This window comes from Amblyomma mixtum, chromosome 10 (assembly GCF_055824585.1).
Source record: "Amblyomma mixtum isolate Tamu chromosome 10, ASM5582458v1, whole genome shotgun sequence".
Lineage (NCBI taxonomy): Eukaryota > Metazoa > Arthropoda > Arachnida > Ixodida > Ixodidae > Amblyomma > Amblyomma mixtum.
This window is the reverse complement of record NC_143021.1, coordinates 12,120,210-12,142,426: the sequence shown is the minus strand read 5'-3', so window position 1 is coordinate 12,142,426 and position 22,217 is coordinate 12,120,210. Positions and strand designations below refer to the sequence as shown.

Genomic DNA, 22,217 nt, shown 5'->3' with positions numbered 1-22,217 from the left:
CCTGCTCAGCTTATAATGTTCCGTGATCTCGTGGTATGAAATTAGGCTATCTTTCATGTCTATGCGGGAGGGCTGCTCTGCGGCCGCCCGGTGATAGAGAGCTCGGGCAAGCTCGTGTGCAGCCTCATTTCCTGCAATAGACTCATGCGCTGGGATCCGTATTATCTCTATGTTACGTTCTATCGGCCTCGCCTCGAGGACGTGTTTGGCCTCTTCCGAGATTCTTCCTTTCCCGAAGTTTCTTACTGCAGTTTTGCTGTCACTTAACATCGTCATGGCCTTGGTACCGACGCAAGCGAGCGCTATCGCCAACTCTTCCGCCGCATTGGCATCTCTCGTGCGGCTCGAAGCCGCTACCGTTGGTACTCCTGCCCCGTCGACCACAGCGGATACAGCCGCCCCGTGCTGTCCGCACGCCGCGTCTACGTACGCCACCTGGTCTGCCGGTCGCTCCTTCATCTTCCTCTCGTAGGTCTTAGCCCTATGTTCTCGCCTTTCCTTGTTATACACGGGGTGCATGTTCCGCGGCATAGGTGAGACGCATATCTTGGCCCTGATTCCTGCCGGGATGTTTACCATCTTGTGCGTGCTACTTTCTGGCCGGATTCCTACCCATTTGAGTATTGTCCTGCCCGTTTCAGACTGGCCGAGCCGTTCTAATTGGGATATTCTCACCCCCTCTGCCAGATCAACCCATCTGTTGTGTACCCCTTTTTTTTTCAAGCCGCTCCGTCGACGTAGATATCGGAAGTCCCAGAGCTCGCTTGGCGCATTTCCTCAATATTCTGTCTACCTTCTCTATTTCTGCCTTGTTCATGTTTAGGTACGGCGTCGCGTAGCAGATCCGACTTATTACGTACGCCTGCGACATTCTCAGGAGATTCCTTTCTTTTAGTCCTCGCCCTTTTACCGCTACCCTCCTGAATATGCCTACCACTTGGTCTGCATATGTGGCTAATTTCTTTATGGTATTGGTGTTGTTGCCTTTCTTGTTGATAAACATGCCTAGAATCCTCATTTCCTCGACCCTGGGCACCTCCAGGCCTCCCACCACCACTTTAATTTCTACGTCTCTCTTGTTCCTGCTGTCGCTATTGTACACGAAGAGCTCGGACTTCTGCGGTGAGCACGCCAGGCCTCTTTCGGCCGCGTACTTCACCACTACGTCTGCTGCCCTTTGAAGACTCCACTCAATTTCCGCGTCGCTTCCGTTATTCATCCACATGTTTATGTCGTCCGCGTACATGCTGAATTTTAGATCAGGGATCTTGTTCAGCATGGCCGGGAGACCTCTCATCGCTATGTTGAATAAGAAGGGGGACAGTACGGCGCCTTGCGAGGTACCTTTGCTGCCCAGCCTTATGGCGGGGGACTCTGCGTCGTGGAATTTAATCACCGCCTTCCTCCCTTGGAGAAAGTCCTTGATGTACTCGTATGTTCTCTTGCCCACGTTTACCTCCTCCAGACCTCTGAGCACCGCCTCGTGTCGGACGTTGTCGAAGGCCTTCGTGAGGTCAAGACCTAGGATCACCTTGGCATCTAATCCTTTCTTGTCTACAATGTCATGTTTGAGTCTGAGCATTACATCCTGCCTGCTGAGCTTAGGTCTAAAGCCCGCCATCTCGTGCGGCCATAGGTTTCCATCTTCCATGTATCTCGTTAACCTCGTTTGCACTACGTGCTCCATGAGTTTCCCCACGCAAGACGTTAGCGAGATCGGTCTTAGGTTTTCCAATTTTGGTTCTTTTCCCGGCTTGGGGATGAGAACAACCTCTGCCTGCTTCCATTCCTCTGGGAATTTACCTTCCGTCCATACTTTGTTCATGTACCGCGCAATTGCATCTATCGAGTCGTTGTCTAGATTCCTGAGCATGACATTGGATATTTTATCCGGGCCAGGGGCCGAGCGATTTTTTAGCTCAGCGATAGCTGCTCTGATCTCCGCTACCGTAATGTCCGCGTCTAGACCTTCATTTTCCGCTCCTCCATATTCTGCCTGTCGTACTTCTGTCGCGTCTCCTATGTAAATGTCCCTGAGCCTGTCCATCAGCTGTTTGTCCGTCCCCTGGAAAGCGTGTCTCGCTTTCACTTGGTTAGCGCTCGCTGCCTGTTTAGATTTTCCCGGGTCGAGGAGATGCCGCAATATATTCCACGTCTTTGCTAGGCTCATGCCCCTTTCCATTTCGTCGCACCTGGCGTACCAATTTTGCTCGTTTAGTTTAATAGCATACGTTTCCATTTCCTTGGTGTGTCTGGATAACGAACGCCTTATATTTCTGTTCCATTTTTGAGACTTGAGTCTCTTCTCGTGCCTTTCCTTCTCCTTCCACATGCTCATTAGCTTACTATCCATTATCTCCGGTGCATCTCCCCCTTCAGCTACTGCTTCCGCGTGCCTGGCATCTTCCCTCAGCTGTTTTGTCCAGCTACCGCAACTGTGTGACGTCACGGTTGCTATGCACAGCTGCACCCCCACCGGCGCGCCGGTTGCTAAGAAGGGGAGGAGGTCGGGCCGCTGCGCGGAGGAGAGGCCACAGTTGGCACGATTGCAGCGCACGGACGGACACCACGAGTATGAGCCATTAAAGGCTTTCGCCTTAATACCTGGGCATGAGCGTCACTCGCTGCAGGGTGAGGCCGCTGAAGAGAAGCCAGAAGCAGTTGCCCAGCGTGTAGTCGGTGTCGAGGCGCGAGTCGCTGACGCGCCGCCACTCGAGCGGAGACATCCGCCCCACCAGGCTGAGCAGGAGCATGGCGGCCAACACGGTGGCGACCACGGCGCACCACAGCGCCGCGCTGAACGGGCTGAGGAAGGTGTGCGTGACGGCCTCGTCCTGGCGGGCGTGCAGCAGCCCGATGCCCAGCGTCATGAAGGGAGCGGTGAAGTCCAGCACAGTGCTCCTCCGGGAGGTCATGGTGAGCGGAGCCAGCGCCATGTCCGCCTTCTGCGGGGGGGAGGCCACACCGAACAGCGGTCAACTCTCCGGCCGAAGAAGCTGCCCCGAGCTTTCGCACGCACAATGTGGGCAGCTCATTCCTTGTCTGCTTCAATTCAATTCAGTTATTTATTATTATCATTTCTTTAGCACAGTACATAACATCACTGTCTGGATCCTTAGCCAAAGGCTAGTTATGGATCCATGCAATAAAAGCAAAGAGATTATTGAGGGCAAATGCTTTCTACTGCATGCCAAAATAATACACATATTAATGGTGGAAAAATGCAAAGCGTACAAGAAAGCTGGTTCAAATTACAGAAATACATAAGGGCCAATGACAAAAAATAGAGGACTGTGCAAAAAACAAAGATATATGAGAGCAAAAGCAGCATTCTTTATACAAAATAAACGCAGTTCCTTTAGAAGTGATTATTCGATGATAAATATGATAGCAAACCCAACATCGACAATACAGAGAATAATAAGAGACAAACACTAAGCGATTTACATTGTAAATCAGGTAATTATTTGTGACAGAAAAAAGGTCTTCAGTGAAATATAAGGATTAGACGTTACTAAGACTGCACAAGGAATTATATTCCAAATTTTTGCCCCTTGATACTTGAAGTGGTGCTGGCCATAGGCATTGCGAGATGTAAGGACCAGAAATCTTCCCTGTGCTGCTGAACGGCTGTTAGTTGGGGCTCTATGGAATGTGTTCAAAGGAACGGTGGAGGCGCCCGAAGAGCTTCCCTCAGCAGGAACATTACAATTCAAAGGACGAGAGAGCCATGCAGCGCAAATGCACAGGCGAGACTAAAAATCCGACGTCATGCTGCCTTCAGCCGCTTCCCTTCGCCTCACCCACAACGAAAATACCACATGCTAAAGAGCCGTAGCCACCCCCGCGGTCATGTATGTGTCGCCCGCACTGGCAATCTACTTACACACATATTGGTGGTGCCCATGCACAACTCAGTCACTGCATTACCTCCCGAGTTCGGCCAAATGCGAATTGAGTGCCCGAGGAGTTCGCTCTTTACTTCAGCATAGTGGTGTTCTGGGCCAGTTGGTAAAACATGTTTAAAGGAGGCCGTGTCTTGTGTCTCTCGTCCCTGTCTTTTTTCGCGCTACGCCTCCCTTAAACTTTACTTCCGTTTCAGTGTTCAGATCCAGTATTCGCGAATGGCAGTTGTTCGGATAGCGAAAATAGGTTAATGTCCATATATGCGGCACAGATCATTCTATACATTCATATATACCAGGGTCTTCCTACCATTCCTGACGCAGTGGTGCAGCGGTGAAGCGATGCGCCACTGCCCGTTTATGGTAGATGCTGTAATGGATGGGACTTGGGTTGCTTGTGTTTGGTTGCGATGCAGTGTGCTCCTCCCGAGCAGCCTCTCACGACTAACTGAGCTGCCGCTGACAAGGTGGCCAGGCGGCTCGTCATCACAACCTGCCCACCGTATTATGTGCGAAATGTCCAGCGTGGCAGGTGGCAGTTAAATGACTGATTGGTCGCGCGTGGGTCTCACAAAGACCTACCGGTGGCTTTATTTGTAACAGCCACCTGCCCAAGAGAGCACAGGCACATAATCCTGGTGGTGTGTTTTTTTTTGCAGTGATTTGTAAGACTTGACTGCGCTGGATCACCACGTGGTATTTGCCTAAGACAGAAAGACAATTCCTGAATGAATTTTTCTGTCATGATGTTTTGGTCACGTGAGGCATGAAAAAATCTAATATTGTCACGTAGGTGTGACTGCAGTCCGGCGAACAGGAAAACTGCGAGAATGGCTTCTAAACGAAACTTTTTATTTGGGCTGACTTGAACCCGCCAAGAAACGGAATGGCTCGGCGGCGGCGTAGCAACAGGCGAGCTCGGCGGTGGTCGAGCAGAATCCTGGTCTGGGGCGCGCTAAATTTAAAGCTGATAGCGAACTTTCGAAATAAAGCGCGCAAAGTTACCACAGCATTCTGGAACAACGTAGAATCGCCTCCACCTGGATGCGATCAATCGAGATAAATCTGGTCGAGTCTTGCATGACAAACAAAGCGATAAAGCTGCTTGCCGGCACCTTTGAAGAATGAACAAACACTACAGAGATTCGCGGCAATATAATGCATGCTTCTTCAGTCGTTGTTGCGCCGGCTCTTGTGGCAGGCTGGCTTTCGCATTGTAGAGAATTAAAACGGTGAAGCCTCGATTATATGGCTGTTTTTCATGCCGCGCGTGACTTATACGAAACTTTGTCGTCACAGTCTTCACACGATTGTCGAAATCGAAACCGAAACAGCTTAAGAGAGAAATATGATTACAAATTATTTACCGATCGTAGGCGAATACTACGTGTAATTGATGTATACTAATGCCTTACCCACCATTACAGAGAAGAACACACGCATCCAAAAATTAAGCGTCGATACTCCTTTAGCCGCTGTATCACTGTGTCAGTACTTGTATGAGGACTCCCAGCGATCTATGAATGTACAGCAGAGAATTTCGAATTCCGGATATATATGCGACGTAAACTTTCACGCAAGCCGGACCGAAGTAGAGGCTTCACCGAAGGCTACGCATTTTGGACGTTGCTGCAGGAGCCTATTTCTATGAGCGCCGCAAACTTTGCCTTCGCGTCAGCCGTACAAGGCATCACTTCACATGAGCCACACACATGAAGTGGTTATCAAAGTTGCTCATACAGACTCCGGCGGTAGCAAACGTATGGTGCAAGAGACGAAACGCCACTAACAGGCGAGGCAACATAGATCGCCGGAGCTTATTTACTCGCTTAATTGATTGCGCATCACAGCTGAAGCACGTGAGAAGACTGACTGTAAGTATTCTTTACGTTATTTACGTTGCGACGAGCCAGCTTCTGAATCATTTAAGAGGGCAAAAACTCATATCATTTGACTTGGGAAGCCGCCGCGCTACGCTCGGCGTCGGCAGCTTTTTCAAGCTAGACCCCTGGCGCTGCAAGGAGATGTGCCAGCTGCAATCCCAGATTTATTGATGCTTTATAAGAAACGTGAAGATCTATACCAAAATGCAGCGCTTTTGTTTTAGCAGTAGTTGCGGAATCGTGGCAGAATCGGGGCAATGGTCAGCCGCAGCGATGGCCAGGGCGGGGCAGAACGAGGTGGTCTGCGCATCGGTCTGCGCGCCGATTGGCTAATGTCCATCACCACATGGAGAAGTAGCTGACGCCGGGCGAAGTTCTGGCATTAGTCGCAAGTTTTTCACCCTCTGGGGATGGGCCTTTAAAGACTTATGGCGCCCTAAGTTTACGCCGCTGCGTACAGACGGCGCCACTCCTTGGCGCGGATAACGTCACATGCAGCGCCGCAGAAACCTGTCGCTGAATCTCGTGTTACGCAGGCTTATACTCCGTTTCATACATAGCAGTCAACGCTGCCAAAGTTATCGCGCCTGTTCACGCAGGCTAAGTCCGCAAGAAAAACATATTTCGCCATAAAAACCAAAGTGCACACAAGCATATTTCTTGGCGACAAACCTAAAGGGCCCTGACTGGCACCTCATGGACTTCGTTTTACCTCTTGCCACATTTTCGTCCTGCGACTCTTCGAGATTTCGAGAAGCAAAAAGCACACGTGGCGATGTGATACGCGGTTGGTAGGGCGAATCTCTCCTACTAAATCCGCGCCCAAAAAGTAGTTCAGTCTCGGTGAAAATTATGGCCAGAGAGCCCGAATACTGAGCGCCTCACAGCTTCGACCGTGATTTTCAATGGTACCACATCGTTTTATACTGCTCTTTGTATTCATCCAAACAATGACCGGAGTTCCGAGAAGAACGAATGATACGTGGCGGACGCACTACTTCAGCAACCTTCACAGCGTTGCCTGCTATGTACGAAACGGAGTATAGTAGCCAGCGGTCTGCCTTTTCTCTTCCCTTTTCAGCTGTTAAAGGTCGGTTTTAACGAAACGGAGTATAGTAGCCAGCGGTCTGCCTTTTCTTTTCCCTTTTCAGCTGTTAAAGGTCGGTTTTAAGTGAAAGCTTTTTCATTCGCAGTAACTCATCAGTCCTCGATATCCCTTTAAAACTGCATGCGCGTGCGTCGGCGGTTATTATGGGGATGATGACGGTGCGTCTTTCCCCACACGGGTAAGTAATCCACGTACCCCGGCGAGCAGCTCTCCGATCATGCCGTTCCAGCGGCCGGGCTCCGGCTCGGTACCGAAGCGGCCGTCGGCGACGATGTCCAGTCGGTAGCGGAAGCCGAGGATCTGCGCCACCCGCTCGATCATGGCGACGCAGAAGCCCTCGAAGCGGTCGTTGCCCTCCAGGTTCTCGGCGCCCTCCTTGAGCATGACGAACGGCGGCGACTGGAAACACGGAAGCACAACCTCTGTAAACGGCGCTGAGATGTAGAGTCACTGCGAAACTCCTAATAGTACGGCATTCCCCATCCCCACGTCACCGGGCTTCAGACATGGCTGCCTGACCTTACCAGCACAGAAGTCATCTTTGTGGAGCTCTGTGTATCCGTCCTCTCTACGTCGTTACTGTAAGTGATAACTTGACCACCTGTGCAACTGTGACGAATATCTTGAAAGAACACTCAGAATAAAAAGGAAAAAATCAGGGGGCGCTTTGTTGACCTAAAGTACGGTGAGGCGGAAGCCTTAAGCGCGGTGTTGCTGCTGGTGTCACTGATGTGTGTTTAAGATGTTAAGCGTCGCCTCTGAGAGTGTAACGCGACAGGGTGTCCTTGCAACGTTGCCAGGGTGTCCACAGAACGCCATAGCCCGTTCGGCTCTACGCCTTGCTCGTCGGTAACTTGGTTTTTGAGGAGAGGAAATGTATCTGTCTCACATATCTCTGTGGACACCTGAACCTAGCCGTATCGGGAAGGGAGGAAGATGGAAGTTAACGAAGACAGTGTATTCACTAGACGCGCCTTTGTTCATTCCAAACCATCGAGCTGGCATGGCGGAGTGGTTGGAGTGCTCGTCTCGCACTCGGGAGACCCTATTTCGATTCCCCAACTCGACCAATTTCCTACTCGGTTTTATTTAGTTCTCTGGTCTGAGTAGAAAGATTAATTCACCTAATTGGTAATTAAGCAATTAACTAAACTCAGTCCCACTTACTTGAAGCATCATTATACGATCCCTTTAATTGGTTGCATGGTTACTAGCCCTTTTACCCTTTTATTGGTCCTAGCCAAAGTACAATTGGCCCCGTTTGAAATTCGCCCACTCTGAGGTCAGGACCATTACGACCAATTGAAACAAGGTCAGCGTAGCTACGGCGGCCACCCGAGGTCTCGCTTTGGCTGTCGGAGTGTCGCCTTCGCAACAAAAAGAATTTTTCTCGTTAAAGCAGCAGCTAACGTACATATGGAGGTCTAAAGTAGAGCCTAGAGGATTTCGAAGGACGCCGCCATTGGCAAATTATCTGCAGGTTTGTGTTCGCTGTTCTGGCAGTACTGGACTGCTGCAGTTATATACCTTCAATGTTGGCGGTGCGAGGGAAGGAAAGCCGTATTCTTCCACTCTCTTCCGCGTCCGGATACTGCCATTTTGAGACAAGTCTAAACCAGCTGATATGGGCGCCGACTGCAGCCTCATTTTGCAAAGTTAGCTTTGGAGCTAATTGGCTCATCACTAAAGACGAATTTGTTCGTAGGGCGCACAGCACACAACAGATTAATGTGGACGGGGCAAGCGACTGCCCCGTCCAAATTTATGTGCTGTGTGTTGCGGTATGAAGTCAGCCGTCATTAGCCACATTTGATAGCATCTGACCTTTTCTGGCGCATTTATGATTACACAGTGTTCTACTGTGCTTTCCTCTGATTTTGAATGAATAAATTATAATGCAGTCATCGAACCTAATACGCTGCTGTTCAGCGATCGTAACGCTCCTCTAACGTCGCTTTTATGCAAGTTCTTTATACTTAGTAAATCAAAGGGGGTACAGCGCACAAAAAGACACGGACAAGAAGGTAACAGGACAAGCGCAACAAGCACAACAAGCGCAGCTGTGCTTGTTGTGTTACCTCCCTGTCCGTGTCTTTTTGTACTCATTACCCCCTTTGATTTACCATGATTGACCGACTAGCCCCAGAACGTACGTTCTTTATACTTTTATACTTTATTTTAAACAGAAGATCCCCCTCAGACCTCTATATTGGTTCTCCTCGTTTTCCCTGTGGAAAAGTCTCTGAATAAAAGCCTGAATGGAACTTAATGATTGGACACCACGACAGCTGTACCTGAAGCAATCAGCAGCAGGAAAGGAAAACACTTACACCTACGCTCGACATCAGGTACAGGATACACTGCCATTTCTCCGCCATCCTTCACAGATAAGAAATGCCAATACAAGTCAGATTTATTAGACACCTAAACTCCTTTTAACGTTAACTTTGCGCAGCAGGAGAATGCTCTCAACTCAAACCTCTCTTAATGGTTTGAGTGGTGAGCTTCTATGAACCTAACTAGGTGGTAGTCGTAAGGCGGTAATCGCCGCTCCTTAGGAGCTCGTACAACGTAGGCGTTAGTAAGGGGAAATAATATGCAGCAGCGAAAAAATCTGCTGCGTTCGAATGCGGATAGCTATATGGCACCCAAGGGATATAGTTTCGTCATGAAACAAAACAACAACAAAATAAAACAAGACTTTTGCGCACTTAAAAATCTCATTGGAAAGGGGTTACTGCTAACATATATAAAGACTCAAAGAGAAATCTTGCTCATAAATTAATTTTATTCAGTCCTTCCATCCTGACTCTAACCTCGCCCTCCTTGCTTCTGATCACCGTCTACCTGGGGCCTCGAACTCTCAAAACTGGGTCGCCCCAGTATACGCTATGGCCCTATCCTACCCTTTCTGAAAAGCACCGCTGCTGCCGATTTTCACGCATCTAAGTATGTGTGCATTGAAAAAACTAGACGGCATTACTGGTTCAAAAATTAAAAGCGGATGCTACATAATCAAACATCGTCACTAACCTCAAAGCGGCCTTCTTTAGCACATAACTTGCCCCTTCACCCCGCCAACTGATAGTCACCCAAAAAATTGGCGGGGGCTTAGCTTTGGTTAAGCCTGGTAGGTTGCGAAAGCAAAAGCGCAGCGCCTCCAGCTGAAGGAACGCAGTGCGCCGCGTCTACAGGTCACGCGTGGCTACCGGCCGCCGCTGCGCGACGACTCGACTTGGTAGCCCACCTCTCACCCCGGTACAACGTCGCTCTATGACGTCACTAGGCATGGCATGACGTCATAGGTCATTCTAAATGTCAGGCGTGGCTACCGGCCGCCGCTGCGCGACGACTCGACTTGGTAGCCCATCTCTCACTCTGGTATGACGTCAGAGGTCATTCTAAAGGTCAAACGTGGCTACCGGCCGCCGCTAGGCGAAAGGCCGCTCATGAGCGTAGTATTTCGCAATAATAGTACAGCGACGTCGCGAACACTCGAGCGGGCCCTGACCAGCATGGCCTTACCAGGATGGTGGTGATAACTATCGTCCTGTTCTCGAGGGAGTTCTCGTCGATGGAGTCGTCGATTCCTTCCCCTCCGGGCACCCCGTCGTCATCGTACGGGTCGTGCACGAAGTCCAGGCCCTTCTCGGCGCTCCACGTCGCCACCTGCACGGTGCGAGCAATGTCTGGGCACACGCTGGCTCCCTGAGCCACGGCTTCATAAAGAAGCACAACATACATTAAGAAGATGATTGAGTTTAAATTATGAACCTATTTATTTCCGACCTTATTCCAGCTCGAAAAATCTCCTTCACACCCTGGCAGTTGATTCTGCTTTCTGCATTAGTTATTTTCTTATTGCGTCAGACATGTTCCCGAGCTTTAAGGTACGTCACAGGGGTACCGCAGCGATTTAATCTATGTGTTCTTAAAGGTGCACTGAAGAGGAATCTGAACTCGTCTTTTTGCCACGGGAACTCAATCTACACGTTCCGAGCATTCTTAGAAACTTCGACTTATTGCCCTGTGTGGTCGATTTCCCTAATTAAATGGGATTAACATCCGGCTCCCACCTTTTTCTTTTAATTCTCCCCGTACGGTGGGCGGAGTCGACCAACGCGTGGAGCCAGCTCCGTGGAGGCTTTGCTTTCGCTTTATTTTCTTTTTACGTTTCCGTGAATAAATAGTTTCATTCGCAGATAATATAGCCGCAAAATAAGCCCGCAGAAATAAAAATACGCGCGGTCTATTTGCTACTACGGATTACTACGTATTACTCCGCCGATGGCAGAGCGGCAAGCCGCCACGGGACTGGGTGAAAGGCACTCCCCGCGTTGGTTGACTCCGCCCACCGTACGGGGAGAATTCAAAAAAAGAAAGGCTGGAGCCGGACGTTATTCCGATTTAATTAGAGAAATCGGCCACACAGGGCAATAAATCGAAGTTTCTAAGAATGCTGGGAACGTGTAGATCGAGTTCCCACGGCAAAAAGACGAGTTCATATTCCTATTCAATGCACCTTTAACGTACAGAGAATTTTTTTCTGGCAATCAAAGAGCGCAGAAGTACGCTCTATCAGCAGTAGGAGAAGGGAAGGCAGACGATGAGGCGAACCGGGAGAAGAAATGCTTTGTTACCTCGCCCTTGGTGAAGAGGGATATAAATGCTGAGGACAAAAGGGAGTTACAGGAAAAAGAAGATCTTAAGAAAGAACCATGCGGCAAAGTCGTAGCCTATCATGCATGCCCAACGCTATCAAGAAAGAAAGGAGTACTTAGCAGGCTTTCACCGCCGATGATCACCGCGGTCACTGTCCGAGAATCTTTACCTCTGACAGTGGGTGGGGATCAAGACGCTCAAGCGAGCGGCATAGAGACGGCTTTTCGGCACTGCATGCAGGGTATACACAAAGAATTACTGCTATCGTCTCGTCGTACCTGCAGATAGCACATGCAGGGTCGTCAGTCATACCGATAAAAAATTAGTGGTGCTTGTTGCATGCGACACCAAGCCAGAGGTGGCCCAGCCAAGTTTCTTAACGACGTGGTAGGCCCGGTGGAAATCTAAGCTTCAGGTGAGGGCCTTGGGATTGTAGATGTTGGATTAAAAATTATTTCCTCGCGGCGAGCGCGATCTCCCGCGCAAATGTCCGAATCCTCCACGCAAATGTCCGATACAGAGTTCAGTCTCGAAATTAGGATCGAAACAAAATCGTCGTCGTGGTGGGCAGTTCGCGCGGTGATTACCAGCGATACCGCTGTGTCCTAGTGTCCGTTGCTGATGGCCAAGTGAGATATCCACGACCAGTAAGTAGTTCATGGGATCCACGGCGAAAAGCAGCTTGCCAGCATTGGAGGGCTGCTTTTGAGTCAGTGAAATAGACCACTGCTGTGGGCTGTCGTGGTTTATATACTCAATGCCGACGCAAAGAGCAGTAAGTTCTCCACCCGCTGATGAAGCTTGTGAGATGGGACAACCCTTATTGCGGCGGCTCGTACGCGGGTGACCACTCATCGGGTTCACGGGGATGTCTGTGTAGACATGCAGCCGGTGTACGGGGTTCTGATGTAAATAATCAGAAATTACTTGTTTTTTTTTTAATTCTGGCAATAAATAAATTGTCGCGACGGCGGCCCCGAAGGCGCATGGAAGATGCGTGGCCCAAGTTCGCCCGTATCCGCAACCCCCCATCAGCCCCGCACGCCTCCGCAGCCCGACGCTCCCTGCGACCGGACCTTGCCACTACGCAGCTAAGCCACCATTTCTCACCACTCGCTTTACTCTTTTCTTTGTCCTGTCACTCTTTCTCGTCGTAACCTTTTGTATAGTATTGTTTTGTGCTTGTAACGTTGTATAGTTCTCAGCCCTACGTTCTCCTTTTCTTGTTAATAGTTGTTTGTGTTCTGATTCTGTTTTTATTCGCGTCGTGCTTGTGTATTCACGCTACTTTGTTGAGCTTTGTGTTGTAACTTTTTGTTCTTAACGGTTGCCCAAGTAAAAGGGCTGTCTAAGGAAACTTGCCTACGCCTCATGCCTCCGGTCAACGGCTAATCAGGCGGCGTGGCCCCCATCGCCGGTGAACAGTCGATCCTCATCTTTTGCACGCGGGGTGGAGAAGTTTGTCGCTCCTCCCCCTCTGAACTTACGGAGAGTGCAGAGGTGGGCAGGTTGGCCCGATTAATTATAATTACGGCACCAAGCAACCATCAAGCCGCCCACAATATCCTGACACAGGGTGACTGTACTTCAAAAAAAAAGTGTCGTGGCAGAGTGTCAGTACCCCCGTCTTGCACGCTGGCGGCCCGGGTTCGATTCCAACCTGGAACCTGGAATTAAGTTACCATACAAGTGCGGAAGCTTTTGAAGACAGCTATTGTCTACAACTTCCCTCCACACCAGTCATGAGCCAAGAAAGGCTTTCGCCTTAAAATTGGTTGTTTTGTATAAAAGTGCTTCCGAAAATGACGTTAGCAATTATAGACCAGTGTTATTACCGTAATTTTATTTTCGTTTTCTCTCTGTTGGACCCACGGCCGCAAGGAAGGCGGGGCATGTTTAGAGCCTATTAGGCGGTAGATGTGATGAGAAACATAAAACAAACCCGCGTTTTGGCGAAAAAAAAACTGTCTTATTTTTCAATGTGTCCACTATCGCTGCCTTTTCCGAGGGCGTAGGAAAGAGACGAGCGAGGGAGTGCGAAAGCCTCGCGGACGCTGAACACCTCTCCGCGGGCCGGAAGGGATCCGCCTACCCTAATTTGAGAGGCACAATTTTTTGGGCCCCTCATTTCTACAAGGGGAGTGCGCAAACACCTTCTGCGATGCTGAGGCCCAATTATCGCCTTTATACCCTGCATAAAGCCTCCAGCGGAGGTCGCAAGCTGCTCACCTTCTCGCTGCGGCCCCGGTGCCACTCGTACAGTTGCAGGTCGTCCAGCTCGCGGTCGCCGTCTTCGTCAAAGTTCACCTCTCCCGTGAATCCGTCGTAGCTCGCCTGCGGACGAGACGTCGGCATACAAACGCGCTATTAGGAAACACTATCAACAACTCCAAATTTCATCCCAACGTTCATCCCACTCGCTTCTCACGTTACTCAAACACGTACACGTCGTAAGTTCCTACAAACACCCTAATTACGCCTCCCCGGTTCTTCATTTTCTGAATGCCTTTCTAACACCTCCTGTTGCAACTGGTTGTGTGCATAGATGGTGACTGTGGGAGTGGCCTATGTTCTATTATAATCGACTGTGTGCATAGCGGGGCAGATCTGACCGGTTTTAGGGCATTATTAACATATAAGTAACGCCACGCTGGAGTAATTGCCGGCAGAATAAGCAAGGCTAATTCCACCTATAGCATACAACAACTCAACTCAACTGGCTTATTGGTTTATTGGGGTTTAACGTCCCCAAAGCGACTCAGGCTATGAGAGATGCTGTAGTGGAGGGCTCCGGAAATTTCGACCACCTGGGGTTCTTTAACGTGCACTGACATCGCACAGTACAGTACACAAGCCTCTAGAATTTCGCCTCCATCGAAATTCGGTCGCCGCGGCCGGGATCGAACCCGCGTCTTTCAGGTCAGCTGCCGAGCGCCGTAACCAATTAACCACCACGGCGGGGCACCTGTTGCAACTGTCCTGCTTCCTGTGGCAGTCCAGAAGAATGGCCCTTCTCTTGTCCTCCCGCCCTCTCCCCTACTCTCCCTCTCCACTCCAGTACTGCGCGCTTGACCTGCGCTCTAACAGAAACTTGACGGCCTTCTTAAACTGATTCTCGAAAGAAGAAAATGCCTTTAGGTTGTCTCCTATGGTGCCTGCAGTGAGTATCTGATGTTGTTCTTGTAATATTTTGGCTAAAACTCCGGTTCAAACAGGTTCTGTTGCACTTATATGTTATGCATGACTGATGACCTTCCAAAATTTTCGAGTACCTTCTGTTTTATTATTTATTTATTTTCACATACTCTAGCCCCAACGGGGCTATAGCAGGAGTGGAGAATGATGCAGCAACATAAAAAGATACAGCAACAAAAAGCCGAATGCATAATGCCATGCAAAAATTTTTAAGAGTTGACTTAACGCTGTTCAGCGAAAGAGGTTAGGTTAAGTGAAGACATGGCTGACAACGGCGAGAACCGTTAGTCATATCGGCTGTAGATCCGCCTAATGGCCTTCCATTGGACTGCCTCAACCCTATTTCGTACTGCTTGAAAAGGATTCCAGATGATACTAGCCTAGTCAAATATAGGGCGGATAATTGTTCTATATAATAGTAATTTAGCGCCGCACGATGAATTAGCCAGCGTATGACGCAAAGAGCCTATTTTTTTCTAGAGCTTTAGTTGCAATGGAATCAATGTGCTTCGACCAGGACAGATTAGTGGTAAAAGTGGGGCCAATATATTTGGATTCAGAAACGCGTTGAAGAGAGTTATGATTAAATTCTTACCTAAAAAAGTACAGGCAAGTTTAATTAGTGAAGGACAGAACAACAGTCTTACGGAAGTTAATGATTTTCCATGTTTCACACCATGTGGAAAATTTTATGAAAGATTGATTAAGACGAAGATGATCAAGGGGAGATGAAATTATGAGATACAACACGCTGTCTTCTACAAATATTCGGATTTTAGGTGAAATCTCGCGCGGTGAATCCTAAATATGTAGTGAGAAAAGGGGAGGGCCAAAAACCGACCGTTGAGGGACGCCTGATGACACATCTACTACCAAAGAATTGACCGAGTTAAAGCTTACGAATTGGGAACGGTGAAAGAAAACACTAGTTACCCAGTTTACCAAATGAGGAGCTTTAAGAATGGCATTTAGTTTGGACAGCAGTTTTGAATGAAGCGCAGTATGAAAATACTTGAAAAAATCTGTGAATATCGGGTCTATTTTAAATATTTTACCAGGCGATAAGCTGGTTATGCATGTCATGCTATGTCATGCATTAACTCGACAAGTTGTGTTGTGCTAAATCAGCGTAAGAAGCCATGATGAGCATCGAGAGAATTGTACGGAATTTTACTAATATGAAGTACCTTAATTCATATTCTGTTGTGGGCTTTGTTATGAATTTCGGGCATCCTTTAGAATTTTGCTGGGCCAACTCACAAATTTTGGGGGTTCTTATATTTTCAAATTTGGCGGTGCACTATTATTGGTCTACTGATGGTCACGTCGTGTTGTTGATGACGTGCTGTTGACAGGGAAGTCGGAAATTTATTATGGGGCTACAAGCTAAATGCTGTCACATTAATGTGACTCTGTATCGATCCCTTTAACGCACCATGGCTTTGAAAAAGTGACCAAGCGCTATGCGCCGTCGCACAATTTGTTCGCAATGGAGTAGAACCTAGGACCTCAAAGCGACGGCATCCGTGTGCTGTCGGCGCACACTAACGAGCCAACCTGCCAAGTCGGAGGTGTCGCCTCCTCCTCGCTCCCGGGGCTTCTACTGCACAGCGACGCACTAGTACGATAGGGTATCGAGAAATTAGGCGCAAGGTGGACAGTGCTAAGGTAAATATACCTGCTCTTTCAAGCAACAGAACAATAAAACTTCTTTTTGGGCTAGTTGGTGCATCTTGAACCTAAGAAAAGGAGCAGATCCAAAGCATGCAACCACAGATGAAGGAAGGAGAAGACACAAGCGCTGACTAACAACTGATTTTTATTCAAGGAAGGCACACGTTAAATAAGGCGAGAAACCGAGGTGAAGACGATTAGTTAAGTGGTTTAGTGAGGTTTAACGTCCCAAAGCAACTCAGGCTATGAGGGACGCCGTAGCGGAGGGCTCCGGAAATTTCGACCACCTGGGGTTCTTTAACGTGCACTGACATCGCACAGCACACGGGCCTCTAGAATTTCGCCTCCATCGAAATTCGGCCGCCGCGGCTGGGATCGAACCCGCGTCTTTCGGGTCAGCAGCCGAGCACCGTAACCACTGAGCCACCGCGGCGGGCCGAGGTGGAGAGGAGGAGAACGAACAATCACTGTGCATAACAACGTGATTACGTGTCCTCAATCGATTGCGACGCATTTCAATGCCTACTTTCATTCTGTGTTTTCTAAAGAAAGTGTATTTGCCCTTCCGCCTGAAGAATCAATCACTGTATCCTACGAAGGCGTTGTTGAATCCCTACTCAGGTTAGATACTAAAAGTTCACATGGTCCAGACAACATACCAAACGCCTTCTTACGCCGTTATGCTGAATCATTAGCTCATTTCTTAACAAAAATTTTCTGTTTATCCTTATCGTCTTTTTCATTGCCCCCCGACTGGCTAACAGCCAGAGTTGTGCCTGTGCATAAAAAGGGGGACCGCGCGTGTTTAGGCAATTACCGTCCGATTTCTTTGACGAGTACCTGTTGCAAACTAATCGAACACATTATCGCTAACCACATACTTGAAATATTAAACTCTAAAGGATGCTTGTCTCCATTTCAACACGGCTTCAGGAAAGGTTTTTCAACTGTCACGCAGTTGGTTACTGCTATCAATAACTTTAATTCCGTATTAGATAAATCTGGACAACTGGACGTAATTTTTTTAGACTTCAGCAAAGCGTTTGATAAAGTTCCCCATAATAAACTTCTTGAAAAACTGAAATTAATAGGCGTGCCCTTGACCTTAGTAAACTGGATTGCTTCCTACCTACAAAATCGAACACAGTTTGTGGATATTTGTGGCATCTCTTCCACGTTACTTCCAGTGACATCTGGCGTGCCCCAAGGAAGTGTACTAGGTCCACTGTTATTTTTAGTCCATGTAAACGACGGTGTGTGTTCCGTTGATGGTTGGTTGCTTTATGGGGTTTAACGTCCCAAAGCGACTGAGGCTATGAGAGACGCCGTGTTCCGTTGATAGAAATGTTAAAATTGGTTTATTTGCCGATGACTGCATGCTGTACACCCCAATTGTAGCAGATATTATTGAATGATGCTTTCCGCGAAATTGTCGCCTGGTGTGACAGATCAGGAATGGTCTTCAATTCTGATAAGACTATGGTTTTGCGCATGACACGAAAGAAACAACCTATCCACTTTAGTTACTCTGCTTGCGGCACTACTATCTGGGAAGTAGAAAAATACAAATATTTAGGCGTTTTAATAAATTCACAGCTTAACTGGAGCAACCATATTGATTACATCTGTTCATCTGCGTTAAAAAAACTTGGATTTTTGAAACACAAGCTCAAAGGAGCACCCAGTCACGTTAAGCTATTAGCATATAACTCACTTATTCGGCCCAAGCTTGTGTATGCGGCTATAGTATGGGATCCGTACACCAAAAAAGATATAGCAAAAATAGAAAACGTACAAAGGCGGGCTGTGCGCTTCGTTTACAATAAATTCAAGAGAACAGATTCCCCATCTGCTTTAATGGCCTCCAACGAAATTAAACCTCTTCATATCAGACGGAAAACTGCTCGATTAATGGTTCTTCACTCACTCATCCAGGGAAAGTTTGGAATTTCTTCTTCACCTTATGTTACACCTTCGACTACACGAAAAACCCGTCACCAACATTCCCATGCCCTAACACCATATTTTGCAAAAACAAACTCGTTTAAATACTCTTACTTTCCGCGCACAATAAACGATTGGAATGCACTGGCCGAACAGATTGTATCCAGTGATAATTTTGAAAATAATCTTAGAAATGAATTCTTGTGTGCAGATTGATGTGTAATGTATTTCCTTTTAATTGTGTATTTCCTCATTTGTGTCATGTGTAAACCTTTTGCCTATGTAATAACTTATGGCGTTTGTAATTATGCCTTATCTGCCCTTCCTGCTTGGACCACATGAGGTCTGCAGTATTATGTAAATAAAAAAGAATAAAAAAATCGTGAAAGATTGTTTGGCTTAGACTAGGATACTAGGTAAGAGTGCCGACAAGACTGCGCCGGTTAGCCTGGAAGCATACTATATTAAGAGATATGGCGACACATGCATTATCACACCCTTATTATCACTCTTTGCAGCAGAGGTCGACTCTTTAGAAGCAGCTAACGTTTGACTTCTTATATCTTGTTGCTTGCTTGGGCTTGCTGTTATCTTTCACGGTTGTTCCTTCTTCTCTTCTTCACCTCTGTTCCTCGCCTTGTTTAAAGTGTACCTTACTAGAATAAAAATCATTTCATATCCAGCGCTTGTGTCTTCTCCTTTCTTCGTCTGTGGTTGCATGCTTTGGCGCCGCTCTCTTCAAGCAACCGCAAAATCTCGGTTGTGACGTTTCGGATCTGAATGGAATGCCTGGAAAAGATGTTCTGGTTTTTTTTTAATCGAATTTTCTCAGCCATAGACGCTCGTTTTGCTTCCAAGCAACCTTCAAAAGGCACTCGTGTTCCCATCGCTTTCTGGAATAAATCGGTTGTTCGCTCTTGCAGTGGTCCCTGCCTTTGAAATGCGTTCTTTCCTCCGCATCCCTGCACCATGGTGTATAGCATTGGATGACACTTGGCCAAACAATGCCTATAGGATGTTCCACTAAATTTACCAGGTATTTGTCGTAATCACTCTGAAGTAATGCGCTGTCTCGAGAGAGAGCTTAGATTTAGGCAGCTAATAACAGACCACTTGAACCAACTATAGCTACTTCCCTCGCGATGCTCTGCCTGCAATTTGAACTGCTTGTGTCATTGCGACACCCCCCCTTCCCACTTATTCAATTTCCGTACATTTCAATGTTTAATTTTATATACTACTGTTTTGCCATATATTTTCTGTACCATTTGAATTACCTGACGCTAATTTCACGTCAGACTTGTTATTCTTGTTATTTTTTGTCATGCTTTTTTTATGTTACATGCCTTTGTACGACCGCTTCACACCCCTATCTCCCCCCCCCCTTTTATGTAATGTCCCAGACGGGATCTTTAAGGGTTCAATAAATGATGATGATGATGAGCTTCAGAAATAAGAAGTAATTTTATAGACCTCCGTAAAGCAGGTTCAATGTGCACGCTAGTTTTTCTTTTTCTAGTGTAAATATCATTTTTCGCACTCATACAATACACCTCAGGAAAAAAAGGAAGAAAATATTTATATGTAAGCCTGCCTCAATATCCAATAAACATCAGTTGAAGTTTGCACTCGTCCCGTCCTGTCTCTTCTCTCGTGATCCTCCTTTTTGCGCACTTACCTTCCCTTCGTCATGAACCAACTCGCCCAACAACGTATCCCGCTGAATTACATCACAATGGCGCATTTTTCTCGTAGAAATCGAGTTTAACTGGTTTTTTACATCACTGTAATGCTGTAACGAAAAACCTATTTGCTCAAAACCTGAAGGTGAGTGGTCTCTAAGGTGGCCCAATCTTTTTGAAATTACGGCCGCGTAGGGCAAGCAGGGCCGGGAGAGGCATACTGACGCTCTTGAGGGCATCCAGCAGGTGCTTGCCGTCCTGGAGGTAGGTGGCGTTGTCGCAGTCGACCGCGTTGAGCTCCAGGCTGCCCCCGGTCACCGAGATGTTGTGCAGCGCCGCCGCCAGCACGTGCACCGCGTCGTGTACCAGCGCCAGCTGCGTCTGCAGTCAGGCAAGGAAGCAGAACGTTACTTCCTTGCGTCGGCCCATAAGCAATAGCAACAATGTATTGTCGCCACAACCGCGTCACAAAGAATACAATAATGGGCACTTAGATTGGTTTATTGGTTTAATGGGGTTTAACGTCCCAAAGCGACTCAGGCTATGGGACGCCATAGTGAAGGGCTCCGAAAATTTCAACCACCTGGGGTTCTTTAACGTGCACAGATACCGCACAGTACACGGGCCTCTAGAATTTCGCTTCCATCGAAATTCAGGCGCCGCGGCCGGGGTCGAACCCGCTTCTTTCGGGCAAGCAGCCGAGCGCCGTAACCACTGAGCCACTGCGGCGGGGGCACTCAGATGTACTGTACTCATTTATAGATGGACTGTACTCATTTATTGTCTACAGGTATGAGATGGATGCTTCATATGTTGATGCTGCTTCACTTTCTCCAGATTCGCCTGATACTGCTCTGCTAAGCTCTTGAAACCATGTAAGAGCCGATGAACATGTGGAATTAGGACTGCTGCGAATATGTTTTCAATACTTCTGCTTCGTTCCCTACTGAACAGGGATTGTATTGTTTTCACCTGTTTAGACAGATTCTCGCCAATGCGTTTTGAGGGTAGCCTGCTTTTCGTAACCTCTTGAGCTGCGCTGTTAAGTTGTTAATGATGATGTGGAAACATGACTTTACGAGGGCAGTTCAGAAGCACGACTTGGCAACACAATCTTTTCTATGCATCAGTTCCCTGAGCTGGAATTGAGGGCCAATTTCACCGATATAGGGTTATAACTCCAGGATATATGACCTTGACTGGGCTCTCTGTAACAGGAACATGGTTCCCGTCAAGCCAATGACTTCGTTGGCTTTCTTGCCAACCCCTCGCCCTTCTCCTGCTTCTAAAAACAGTGCTGGATAAGCTGATATTTAAATTTAACTTCAACGGTAGGTAAAATTTTTACGCGCGACATGGAAAAGCATGAAAACGGCAGAACAAATCAGAAGGAAAACCTAAAACAACTTCCTTTCAGATATTTGAACTCATCCGTTCAGAGTGATAATGTGGTTACACACTTGTCTTCCTATGGTACATAGTAAACGTGTCCGAAAGTTCTCACTTTTCTCCCCTACTTCAGCCTAAGCTGCATAACACTTATGTACGAGAGCATTTGAACGATGCTTGGGGGTCACCTGGGTAGCTTGCTTACGAGCCGGCTTAACTGTTGTCGCGTAATCGCACGTTCAGGTAACGCCTTGTTTGGCATCACAACTCATCTAGCCCCAGTAAATGACACTGCAGGAGCATTCATAGTAATAAGAGCTAAGCTAAAGCCCTAAAAGTGAACTTCAATGCTCCGATGACATCGAAGGCCGCGGGACAAACAACGCGGAAAATTCTATGAATGCTCCTGGGGTGTCATTTAGAGCTCTTATGAGACCTCTAGCACGCCGTGTACCGTATTACCGTTACTGGAGTACCGGGAGCCCGCGCGCAGTCAGTGCGCATGCGCAACTCGCCTTGACGGTACCAGATGGCGCCAGGTACCCGGCAGCTGCGGGCGCGCCTGCGTCATCGGGACCAATCAGCGCGTGCTCACCGGCGGCGGGCGAGCTCCCGATTCTCCGGTTACGGTAACACGGTTCGGTGCCTATTAGCTCGTTCCTCTGTTTTTCGCGTCGTCGTCGTCGGCGTCCACAGCGCCACCTGCCTATGTTGACAGGCGGCAAAGTTGAGAGGAGAACCTCCACTGTAGAAGACAGGATGGAAAATGTAGAGG

The 22,217-nt window shown here is 48.0% G+C and overlaps 1 protein-coding gene across 2 annotated transcripts in view; it reads right to left on the bottom strand.

The window, feature by feature from the left end:
• Positions 1-22,217, bottom strand: part of LOC149325144 (glutamate receptor ionotropic, kainate 2-like) — a 144,439-nt gene that overhangs the window by 25,697 nt on the left and 96,525 nt on the right. For both annotated transcript variants that reach the window (XM_089563136.1, XM_089563137.1), the window contains 5 exons: positions 20,279-20,434; positions 13,788-13,892; positions 10,422-10,565; positions 7,092-7,295; positions 2,605-2,945 (listed from right to left, as the gene is read on the bottom strand). In XM_089563136.1, coding sequence (XP_089419262.1) covers positions 2,605-2,945; positions 7,092-7,295; positions 10,422-10,565; positions 13,788-13,892; positions 20,279-20,434 — 950 coding nt within the window. The remainder of the gene's footprint in view (positions 1-2,604; positions 2,946-7,091; positions 7,296-10,421; positions 10,566-13,787; positions 13,893-20,278; positions 20,435-22,217) is intronic.